Source organism: Bos mutus, chromosome 20, assembly GCF_027580195.1.
Source record: "Bos mutus isolate GX-2022 chromosome 20, NWIPB_WYAK_1.1, whole genome shotgun sequence".
Classification (NCBI taxonomy): Eukaryota; Metazoa; Chordata; class Mammalia; order Artiodactyla; family Bovidae; genus Bos; species Bos mutus.
Genome location: NC_091636.1, coordinates 41,229,245 through 41,241,679, shown reverse-complemented (window position 1 = coordinate 41,241,679; position 12,435 = coordinate 41,229,245). Strand labels below are relative to the sequence as shown.

Genomic DNA, 12,435 nt, shown 5'->3' with positions numbered 1-12,435 from the left:
AGAACATCGGAGATCCTATGTGCTGCAACTAAGATCCAGTGCAGTTAAGCTAAGTCACTTCAGTCGTGTCCAACTCTGTGTGACCCCATAGATGGCAGCCCACCAGGCTCCCCCGTCGCTGGGATTCTCCAGGCAAGAACACTGGAGTGGGTTGCCATTTCCTTCTCCAATGCAGGAAAGTGAAAAGTGAAAGTGAACTCGCTCAGTTGTGTCCAACTCTTAGAGACCCCATACATAAATTATTGAATAAAATATCTTTAAAAAAAAAAGAGTGAAGAGAATAGGGAATTCCCTGGCAGTACAGTGGTTAGGATTCACTGCTTTCACTGCTGAGGGCCTGGGTGAAAAGAATCAACAGGTGACCGACCTTGATTAAATCTGATCCAAGGTCTGAACACTTCACACTGGGCAGCCTGGGCAGGGAAGGAGGAGTGGCAAGGATGGACATATTTAATTTTCTACTTTGTACATTTCTGATTAACTGGAGTTTTTTACACTGTATATTTTTACACTGGAGATCCAGGACTGTGGTTCTCCACTTCTTTTGTCACCATCCAGTGTAATATATATTACACTGTAATATATGCTGAATCAGAAAAATAAAATAAAATACTTCCACTCAGTGGAGGAAGAGTCCATTCAGTAAGTGACTAAGAAAAACAAACAGATCATCAACCTTACAAAACAGCTGGGGAATACAGGTACTGCATAGTTCCACAACTTCTAAAGGAAGAAGCCCAACGCTCACTACTAAAAACGAAAGGAAGGAAGAGAGGAGAAGGGTGGCTCTGTGTTCATTGCTCTGAGAAGGGGCAATGGGACAAGAGCCCAGGGGAAAATGATGGGAGGAAATGTGGCAAGGGAAACCAGCCCCGTGGTAACCAGCCCCTCCGTTCTGTGACTCCCACCCCCATAGCCGTGTCCGACCCAAGGAACCCAGGGACAAGCACCGCCTTTCACCCGAGCCATGGAGCACGTCTTTTTCCAGGTGACAGCGGGTTTGGCTCAGAGTTCTTCTCACCTATCAGAAACAGCTGTTTGAACTTAGAGTATGCCATCTGGATTTCCTGCAGGGACAGGAAGTTGCTTGAGAGGTCTTCAGTTTTAGCAGTCTCATAGGGGGGCCTGTGGACAGTCCTGTAAATCCTAGGTATCAGGAAGGAACGAGACATTAGAAGAACAGGCCTGAGTCAGAAAGTTTCTCCCGAGCACTTCCTAGGCGCCAGGATCTGTGTGCAGAGCTCCCAGAGCCTCCTCCCCAGTGAGGTAACTGCTGCCCAGCGGCAACTCCTGGTCAGCCGGGGCCGGGAACTCAGGGACAAGCAGCAGAGCCACCACGTCTATAAACTAAAGAGCCAGGATGTGAACCAAGGCAATTTAACTCCTAAGTCCACTCCTTTTCTTGTTTTTAAATTCATCTACTTTAGGGGTGAATAAAAACATTTAACTTTTTTATTCTGAAAATTTTCAAACATGCCAGAACAGAACAGCACAGTGACATCTATACCTTGACCCAAATTTGACAACTGTCAATATTAAAGCTATCAGACTACTTCCCCCTAAACGCTTTGGCCGTGTGTCTCTCAATACAATACAGTTGATGCACTTCAGGACCATGTCATCCCAACTCTTTTCAAATTAAAAACGACCTCGCTGAGCTGTATTCCCAGCACTCAGGCTTTATCAGTAGGTAAACTGAAATGGACTTACTCCCGAGAACTGTTCCCAGCTTCCCGGAAAACAACCGAGCCAACTAAACGATAACAAGATGCCCAATAGTGCTGACCTATCCGAGAAGTTCTTCTGGATCTGCGACATGCTGTCATCTTGTTCTTTGGGCAGGGCCGACATTTTCAAGAGGGCACATCCGTTGTGGCAGGACCAACACCATATCTGCAGAGAGAAGGAAGGTTTTCCAGACATGATGTAAACCACCTTGCAGAGGACAGGTAAGCTTAGCCATGAAATTCATACAGGGAAATTATACCTTTAATACGAAAGACCTGAATATAGTCAACTCTGTTATGCCAAGGAATCAATGTGTTATACTCACAACAAAAAAGACTGATTTAGTCTTACAACCACCACCACCACCTCAAGTCTAAGTAGTCACATTCACACTCACTGATGGTCTAACAAATACCTTATGACTTGGCTTTAGTGCTGGGAACCTGGAGGATGATGATAAAATCATTATCATTACTGTTACTGTTATTATTATTATAATAGAGGCTATTATTACTATAATCATAGAGGTTATCACTGGGGTAAAGCTATTTCAGGATTTTACATGAATTAAGTCATTTGATTCTCACAACCACACTCAGACAGGTTAGAGTACTAGCCCCAATAACAACAAGAAATAGGGCTGGAGAGACTGAGAAACATCCCCAAGTTGCACACCGTAGAGCAATGACTCTGAAGGCCCTACTCCACCGGGATGGTCAAAAGCGGGCAGCTCCCATCATTACACAAACTTCAAACTAGGAAAAATGGACAGCTGCTTATTCAACATACACTGATAAGAGACTTGCACAGGAAAGACACTGAATTTGGTTGTGAGAGGCTGGAAAGAAGGCTGCAATACTTTGCCTACCTTCAAAGAGCTTTATACTCCAAAAAGGGAAATAAATTTGCAAATCTAATAGGAAGTAGAATGTGGTAAACCACAGGAGAAGGGAATTTCTTTTTTTTTTTTTTTCACATGCTCCCCATCCTGAACCCTCCTCCCTCCCAACCTCCCCATACCATCCCCCTGGGCCCTCGTGCACTGAACCTGGACTGGCATCTCGTTTCATACATGACATTTCACATGTTTCAATGCCATTCTCCCAAATCTTCCCACCCTCTCCCACAGAGTCCATAAGACTGTTCTATACATCAGTGTCTCTTTTGCTGTCTCGTATACAGGGTTATCGTTACCATCTTTCTAAATTCCATATATATGCGTTAGTATACTGTATTTATGTTTTTCCTTCTGGCTTACTTCACTCTGTATAATAGGCTCCAGTTTCGTCCACCTCATTAGAACTGATTCAAATGTATTCTTTTTAATGGCTGAGTAATATTCCATTGTGTATATGTACCACAGCTTTCTTATCCATTCATCTGCTGATGGACATCTAGGTTGCTTCCATGTCCTGGCTATTATAAACAGTGCTGCGATGAACATTGGGGTACACATGTCTCTTTCCCTTCTGGTTTCCTCAGTGTGTATGCCCAGCAGTGGGATTGCTGGATCATAAGGCAGTTCTATTTCCAGTTTTTTAAGGAATCTCCACACTGTTCTCCATAGTGGCTGTACTAGTTTGCATTCCCACCAACAGTGTAAGAGGGTTCCTTTTTCCCCACACCCTCTCCAGCATTTATTATTTGTAGACTTTTGGATCGCAGCCATTCTGACTGGTGTGAAATGGTACCTCATAGTGGTTTTGATTTGCATTTCTCTGATAAAGAGTGATGTTGAGCATCTTTTCAAATGTTTGTTAGCCATCTGTATGTCTTCTTTGGAGAAATGTCTATTTAGATCTTTGGCCCATTTTTTGATTGGGTCATTTATTTTTCTGGAGTTTAGCTGGAGGAGTTGCTTGTATATTTTTGAGATTAGTTGTTTGTCGGTTGCTTCATTTGCTATTATTTTCTCCCATTCTGAAGGCTGTCTTTTCACCTTGCTAATAGTTTCCTTTGATGTGCAGAAGCTTTTAAGTTTAATTAGGTCCCATTTGTTTATTTTTGCTTTTATTTCCAATATTCTGGGAGGTGGGTCATAGAGGATCCTGCTGTGATGTATGTCAGAGAGTGTTTTGCCTATGTTCTCCTCTAGGAGTTTTATAGTTTCTGGTCTTATGTTGAGATCTTTAATCCATTTTGAGTTTATTTTTGTATATGGTGTTAGAAAGTGTTCTAGTTTCATTCTTTTTACAAGTGGTTGACCAGATTTCCCAGCACCACTTGTTAAAGAGATTGTCTTTAATCCACTGTATATTCTTGCCTCCTTTGTCAAAGATAAGGTGTCCATATGTGCGTGGATTTATCTCTGGGCTTTCTATTTTGTTCCATTGATCTATATTTCTGTCTTTGTGCCAGTACCATACTGTCTTGATAACTGTGGCTTTGTAGTAGAGCCTGAAGTCAGGTAGGTTGATTCCTCCAGTTCCATTTTTCTTTCTCAAGATCGCTTTGGCTATTCGAGGTTTTTTGTATTTCCATACAAATTGTGAAATTATTTGTTCTAGCTCTGTGAAGAATACTGTTGGTAGCTTGATCGGGATTGCATTGAATCTATAAATTGCTTTGGGTAGTATACTCATTTTCACTATATTGATTCTTCCAATCCATGAACATGGTATATTTCTCCATCTATTAGTGTCCTCTTTGATTTCTTTCACCAGTGTTTTATAGTTTTCTATATATAGGTCTTTAGTTTCTTTAGGTAGATATATTCCTAAGTATTTTATTCTTTTTCGTTGCAATGGTGAATGGAATTGTTTCCTTAATTTCTCTTTCTGTTTTCTCATTATTAGTGTATAGGAATGCAAGGGATTTCTGTGTGTTGATTTTATATCCTGCAACTTTACTATAATCATTGATTAGCTCTAGTAATTTTCTGGTGGAGTCTTTAGGGTTTTCTATGTAGAGGATCATGTCATCTGCAAATAGTGAGAGTTTTACTTCTTCTTTTTCCAATTTGGATTCCTTTTATTTCTTTTTTTTCTGCTCTGATTGCTGTGGCCAAAACTTCCAAAACTATGTTGAATAGTAATGGTGAAAGTGGGCACCCTTGTCTTGTTCCTGACTTTAGAGGAAATGCTTTCAATTTTTCACCATTGAGGATAATGTTTGCTGTGGGTTTGTCATATATAGCTTTTATTATGTTGAGGTATGTTCCTTCTATTCCTGCTTTCTGAAGAGTTTTTATCATAAATGGGTGTTGAATTTTGTCAAAGGCTTTCTCTGCATCTATTGAGATAATCATATGGTTTTTTTCTCAATTTGTTAATGTGGTGTATTACATTGATTGATTTATGGATATTGAAGAATCCTTGCATCCCTGGGATAAAGCCCACTTGGTCATGGTGTATGATCTTTTAATGTGTTGTTGGATTCTGATTGCTAGAATTTTGTTTAGGATTTTTGCATCTATGTTCATCAGTGATATTGGCCTATAGTTTTCTTTTTTTTGTGGCATCTTTGTCAGGTTTTGGTATTAGGGTGATGGTGGCCTCATAGAATGAGTTTGGAAGTTTACCTTCCTCTGCAATTTTCTGGAAGAGTTTGAGCAGGATAGGTGTTAGCTCTTCTCTAAATTTTTGGTAGAATTCAGCTGTGAAGCCGTCTGGACCTGGGCTTTTGTTTGCTGGAAGGTTTTTGATTACAGTTTCAATTTCCATGCTTGTGATGGGTCTGTTAAGGTTTTCTATTTCTTCCTGGTCGAGTTTTGGAAAGTTGTACTTTTCTAAGAATTTGTCCATTTCTTCCTCGTTGTCCATTTTATTGGCATATAATTGTTGATAATAGTCTCTTATGATCCTTTGTATTTCTGTGTTGTCTGTTGTGATCTCTCCACTGTCATTTCTAATTTTATTGATTTGATTTTTCTCCCTTTGTTTCTTGATGAGTCTGGCTAATGGTTTGTCAATTTTATTTATCCTTTCAAAGAACCAGCTTTTGGCTTTGTTGATTTTTGCTATGGTCTCTTTTGTTTCTTTTGCATTTATTTCTGCTCTAATTTTTAAGATTTCTTTCCTTCTACTAACCCTGGGGTTCTTCATTTCTTCCTTTTCTAGTTGCTTTAGGTGTAGAGTTAGGTTATTTATTTGACTTTTTCTTGTTTCTTGAGGTAAGCCTGTATTGCTATGAACTTTCCCCTTAGGACTGCTTTTACTGTGTCCCACAGGTTTTGGGTTGTTGTGTTTTCATTTTCATTCGTTTCTATGCAAATTTTGATTTCTTTTTGATTTCTTCTGTGATTTGTTGGTTATTCAGCAGCGTGTTGTTCATCCTCCATATGTTGGAATTTTTAATAGTTTTTCTCCTGTAATTGAGATCTAATCTTACTGCATTGTGGTCAGAAAAGATGCTTGGAATGATTTCTATTTTTTTGAATTTACCAAGGCTAGCTTTATGGCCCAGGATGTGATCTATCCTGGAGAAGGTTCCATGTGCACTTGAGAAAAAGGTGAAATTCATTGTTTTGGGATGAAATGTCCTATAGATATCAATTAGGTCTAACTGGTCTATTGTATCGTTTAAAGTTTGTGTTTCCTTGTTAATTCTCTGTTTAGTTGATCTATCCATAGGTATGAGTGGGGTATTAAAGTCTCCCACTATTATTGTGTTATTGTTAATTTCTCCTTTCATACTTGTTAGCATTTGTCTTACATACTGCGGTGCTCCCGTGTTGGGTGCATATATATTTATAATTGTTATATCTTCTTCTTGGATTGATCCTTTGATCATTATGTAGTGACCTTCTTTGTCTCTTTTCACAGCCTTTGTTTTAAAGTCTATTTTATCTGATATGAGTATTGCTACTCCTGCTTTCTTTTGGTCCCTATTTGCATGGAAAATCTTTTTCCAGCCCTTCACTTTCAGTCTGTATGTGTCCCCTGTTTTGAGGTGGGTCTCCTGTAGACAACATATGTAGGGTCTTGTTTTTGTATCCATTCAGCCAGTCTTTGTCTTTTGGTTGGGGCATTCAACCCATTTACGTTTAAGGTAATTACTGATAAGTATGATCCCGCTTGCCATTTACTTTATTGTTTGGGGTTCAATTTATACACCATTTTTGTGTTTCCTGTCTAGAGAATATCCTTTAGTATTTGTTGTAGAGCTGGTTTGGTGGTGCAGAATTCTCTCAGCTTTTGCTTGTCTGAGAAGCTTTTGATTTCTCCTTCATACTTGAATGAAATCCTTGCTGGGTACAATAATCTGGGCTGTAGGTTATTTTCTTTCATCATTTTAAGTATGTCTTGCCATTCCTCCTGGCTTGAAGAGTTTCTATTGAAAGATCAGCTGTTATCCTTATGGGAATTCCCTTGTGTGTTATTTGTTGTTTTTCCCTTGCTGCTTTTAATATTTGTTCTTTGTGTTTGATCTTCGTTAATTTGAGTAATATGTGTCTTGGGGTGTTTCGCTTTGGGTTTATCCTGTTTGGGATTCTCTGGGTTTCTTGGACTTGGGTGATTATTTCCTTCCCAGTTTAGGAAGTTTTCAACTATTATCTCCTCAAGTATTTTCTCATGATCTTTATTTTTGTCTTCTTCTTCTGGAACCCCTATGATTCAATGTTGTAGCGTTTAATATTGTCCTGGAGGTCTCTGAGATTGTCCTCATTTCTTTTAATTGCTTTTCTTTTTATTCTCTCTGATTCATTTATTTCTACCAATCTATCTTCTAATTCACTAATCCTATCTTCTGCCTCTGTTATTCTACTATTTGTTGCCTCCAGAGTGTTTTTAATTTCATTTATTGCATTATTCATTGTATTTTGACTCTTTTTTATTTCTTCTAGGTCCTTGTTAAACCTTTCTTGCATCTTCTCAATCCTTGTCTCCAAGCTATTTATCTGTAATTCCATTTTAATTTCAAGATTTTGGATCAATTTCACTATCATTATTCGGAATTCTTTATCAGGTAGATTCCTATCTCTTCCTCTTTTGTTTGGTTTGGTGGGCATTTATCCTGTTCCTTTATCTGCTGGCTATTCCTCTGTCTCTTCATCTTGTTTAAATTGCTGAGTTTGGGGTGTCCTTTCTGTATTCTGGCAGTTTGTGGAGTTCTCTTTATTGTGGCTATTCCTCGCTGTGTGTGGGTTTGTACAGGTGGCTTGTCAAGGTTTCCTGGTTAGGGAAGCTTGTGTCAGTGTTCTGATGGGTGGAACTGTATTTCTTCTCTTTGTTCAGTCGCGCTGTGGGGGGAGGAGGGAGGGATGCTGCAAGCAAATAACACTGGCGTGCGCCGCAGTGCCTTAGCCACACTGGGTCTGCCCGCTCACTGCGCGTGTAGCCTCCCTGCCCACACTGCTCGGGCTCTAGGTTGTTCCGCCAGGAACAATCCGAGGCTGGCCCTGGGTTGTATGTACCTCCCAGGTCCAAGCCGCTCAGGTTCAGGCACTCGGGTAGTCCTCAGAGGCGCAGACTCAGTTGGGCCTGAGTATTGTGCTCTTCCCAGGTCCGAGCAGCTCAAGTGATGAGGTGTTTGGCGAGCGCCAATGCTGCGACTTATCGCCTCCCCGCCACTCGGTTATCTGGGCGCAAAACCGCGCACCTTCTTAGGCAGATGTTAACCGTCCCAGACCCCAAGAAGTTTTAGTTAGCAAAGAAGCCTGCTTACAGTTTTATACATAATGTCTCTCTGGGGCTGCGATTGCCCCCTTCCGGCTCTGGCTGCCTGTCACCGGAGGGGGTCTGCAGCCGCTATCTCTGTTCAATTCTTTGTTCCGTCGCTGGCCTGGCGGTCTTAGGTTGGGGCTGGCTTTTCGCGTGGTAGATATCCCACAGTCTGGTTTGTTAGCCCAAATTATTTCGCTCAGATAGTGCTTAGGTATTCAGGCCAGATTCTTACTCTAAGCGATGATGCAGCCCGCGCTGCCGCCCCCTGCCCAGCCCCGCTTGTTAATGGCGCCTGCAGGCGCTCTGCTTGCTTCTCCGCTGGGGGGGAGTTATCGTAGGACTACGCAATCTTGAGTTTTAATTGTTTATTTATTTTTTCTTCCTGTTATGTTGCCCTCTGTGCTTCCAAAGCTCGGCACAGATTCGCAGTGAGAAGGTTTCCTGGTGTTTGGAAACTTCTCTCTTTTAAGACTCCTTCCCGGGATGGAGCTCCGTCCCTCCCTCTTTTGTCTCTTTTTTTGTCTTTTATATTTTTTCCTACCTCCTTTCAAGAGTTGGATTGCTTTTCTGGGTGCCTGATGTCCTCTGCCGGCATTCAGAAGTTGTTTTGTGGAATTTACTCGACGTTTAAATGCTCTTTTGATGAATTTGTGGGGGAGAAAGTGTTCTCCCTGTCCTACTCCTCCGCCATCTTGGCTCCTCCCTCAACCAGCTTTTAATTTTGCAATGTAGTCAGGAGAAGGGAATTTCAATGAACAACAAAGGGTGGGCAACAGAGGAAGAAATCATGTGACTGCCCTTAAGTGATAGAGTCAAGCGTTTTAAGCATTTTTCAGGGGGAGTTTCATTTGTTTGTTCTGTTGTACAGGACAAGGAGATTAGATGTGATTTGGGGGCAAAGTAATGTAATCTGCCAGTAGAACCTGAAATGGAGGAGAAGGAAGGCTGGTTGGAGCAGCCTGTGTAAAGGTCTGGTTAAGGGTTTGACAGTGGCTAAAGCCCAGCCCCGCTCTGCTGACCAAGCTTTTGGGCCCAAGGTCAAAGGTCAACCAAGAGGATTTCAGCTGTCTAGAGGGCATCCTCTCGTGAGTCACCTGCAATGTAAATATCAACCATACACGGGAATGCCAGCAGCAGCCTGGGCTGGAGACGAGCACGCAATCCAGCCGATACTCCGCACCACCCTCAGAAAGGGAACCGGTCTGGGGTTTCAGAGGAAGAGGGTAAATTAGTACAGGGTGTGTTGGGTGTCTAGGGCCCACAGGACATCTGTGTGGAGAGACTGAGGAGGCACCAAGGTGAGAGGGAGGCGGGCTGCCACTGCAGACACGGGAGCCGACTGCCGGCCATGGAGAGAGAGCTGCTGAGGGACACAGAACTGCCTCACGAGCTTCCAAAGCGAGCGCAGGCCCTGTAAGATGCCGGTGAGGCGGAAGTACTCCAACACAGACAAACCCGAGGTCCCGGCTGCCCTCCCTACCCCCTCCAGTGTCACACTGCGCCCTCAGCCCGGGCACTCCCGCCCGGCGGCTCTCTCTGAGAAAGGGGACCCTCTCAAGCCATGACTGGTGGCAGGTTCTAGGAAGTCACGTGTTCTCATCCTCTTTATCTCCTCTCCCGGGGCAGAAAGAATCTGTTCTTGGTAATAGCCAACCATGGCTCATTTCCCCACTGGGGCTCAACTGTAACCATCTCCTCTCAGCTCAGGCATGGAGGGGACTTACATTCTCTATTTGAAACAGTAAATAGAATGCAAGCAACATTCTTGGTGAGAGAGAAGACTTCTCACAGGAATTCAGCAGAAGACACATGAGTTCCCCTACTATTATCTGTACAATTTCTGTCTGGGAAAGGGCCACAGGTTCTTCGTATGAAGGACTTGACAACAGACAAGAATTAGTTTGATGATCCTGTTTATCTTAAAAAGGGGATAAATCCCCCCATTATTTGCTAAGTCTCCTTTGTTTTTTGTCTTTTTAACTCAAGTATAGCTGATGTACCATATTAAGTAACAGACATACAATAGAGAGAGACAATTTTTAAAGGTTATACTCCATTTATAGTTACTATAAAATTTTGGCTATATTCCCCATGGTGTACAATATATTTAATACTAATATCTTTTATACACTGTGTGATGGAATGGAATCCAAGCATGGAAGTGTCTGTCTCAGGGAAAAGCACCCATGAGACTGACTTAAGAGCTGAGGTAGGTGCTATCTTCAAGGAACTGAAAGAGTGAATGACAGACAAAGTAGGGTGTTCTGACTTTGGTATCTGGCAGACATTCATTTTTAGAAAAAAAAAAAAAAAAGCCCAACAACTTTAAGGAAAACATCTGCTCCTTGTTCCTTGGAAGAAAAGCTATGACAAACCTAGACAGCATATTAAAAAGCAGAGACATCACTGCCGACAAAGGTCTGGATAGTCAAAGCTATGGTTTTTCCAGTAGTCATGTATGGATGTGAGAGTTGGACCACAAAGAAGGTTGAGCATCAAAGAACTGATGCTTTCGAACTGTGTGCTGGAGAAGTCTCTTGAGAGTCATTTGGACAGCAAGGAGATCAAACCAGTCAATCCTAAAGGAAGTCAACCCTGAATATTATTGGAAGTACTGATGCTGAAGCTGAAGCTATAATACTTTGGCCACCTGATGTGAAGAGCTCACTCAATGGAAAAGATCCTGATGCTGGGAAAGACTGAGGGCAGCAGGAGAAGGGGGCGCCAGAGGATGAGATGGTTGGATGGCATCACCGACTCAAAGAACTTGAGTTTGAGCAAGCTCTGAGAGATGGCGAAGGACAGGGAAGCCTGGTATGCTGCAGTCCACGCGATCACAGAGTCAGACACGACTAAGTGACTGAACAAGAACAAGGAAAACAACTGACAATTTGTTGCTAGTGATAAAAGCTGTACTTTCAAGCAAAAATTACAATTTTGGAAGACTAGTCTCTGCCTTTTTAGCTGAACAAATTCCCAATGTTCAAAGACTTTTCTAATGAGACAGGAATGATATTAAAAAAATGTGATTTGCATCTAAGAAAGCACGTCAATATTTGAACATAACCTAGTGAGTTGTTTTATAAATGACCAATGTATTATGCTTTTAAAATCATGCATGTTTTAAGATCCATTCAGAGTACAAGACAGACCAATGGATTTTAATGCAGTGAATGAAAAGTTCATTGATTATGTTTTCAGATTCTTTATTGCAATTAACCTTTACAAAACCATTTATCAATTTTTTGTGTACCATATTATCTGACAAGGCTATTAAATACTCCTTCCTTTCCTAAATACACATCTATGTGAGGCTGGATTGTCTTCGTACACTTCAACCACACCCAACACAGCACAACAGACTGAATGAAGGAAAGGGGATAAAAGAAGGCAGTTGTCTGTTTTCAAAAACGTACAACAGTACTATCCTGCTTTTTTGTTTTGGACAATATAGTTATTTATCATAGAAATACTTATGTTAACATCTAATGAGTTTACTACTAAAATAAACATTAAACAATTTTCCAGTTTTAGTTTCTAATATGGCAAATATCAACAGATACAATCACATAAACAAAAACTCTTTGAGATTCTCAATGATTTTTCAAGAGTGTAAAGAGTCCTGAAACCAGAGAGTTTGAAAACAGCTGCATGCATTTAGAAATAGGAAAAACTCACATAAAAACCCATATTTCTTATTTCTCCTGAGAAGTCCAAGCAACTGGCAAGATCAGGCCTATGCTCCCTCATGGCACAAACAGGCTGGCACAGACGAGCAGGCAGCCCTTCATGCAGGCAGAGGGTCTCCTTGCCTGCCCAGCCTGCACGCACTGCTGGGGCTGGGACCGCTGCTGAGATACCTCACCTCCCATTACAAGAGTGACCTCTGAGGGGCACCAGCAATGTGCACGGCCCAGCATTTATCTGTGATTCTCATTCTGTACTCAATTCCCTGCAGGCTTGGCAACTCCCAACCACCAATTAGAAACTGAAATAACTGCCAGAGTCTTGCTTTCTTTGATCAGCGACACGTGAAATATGGCTCCCATCCCAGTCTGTTCTGTGAAAACTAAGTAAGTCTCCACGCTGTCTCTGGGCGGGA

The 12,435-nt window shown here is 41.7% G+C and overlaps 1 protein-coding gene across 1 annotated transcript in view; it reads right to left on the bottom strand.

The window, feature by feature from the left end:
* The window catches only part of MTMR12 (myotubularin related protein 12), a 77,381-nt gene that overhangs the window by 17,309 nt on the left and 47,637 nt on the right, over nucleotides 1-12,435 (bottom strand). The window contains exons 9-10 of the mRNA XM_070357679.1: nucleotides 1,787-1,893; nucleotides 1,022-1,146 (exon numbers count right to left, since the gene is read on the bottom strand). Of these exons, the coding sequence (XP_070213780.1) occupies nucleotides 1,022-1,146; nucleotides 1,787-1,893 (232 nt within the window). The remainder of the gene's footprint in view (nucleotides 1-1,021; nucleotides 1,147-1,786; nucleotides 1,894-12,435) is intronic.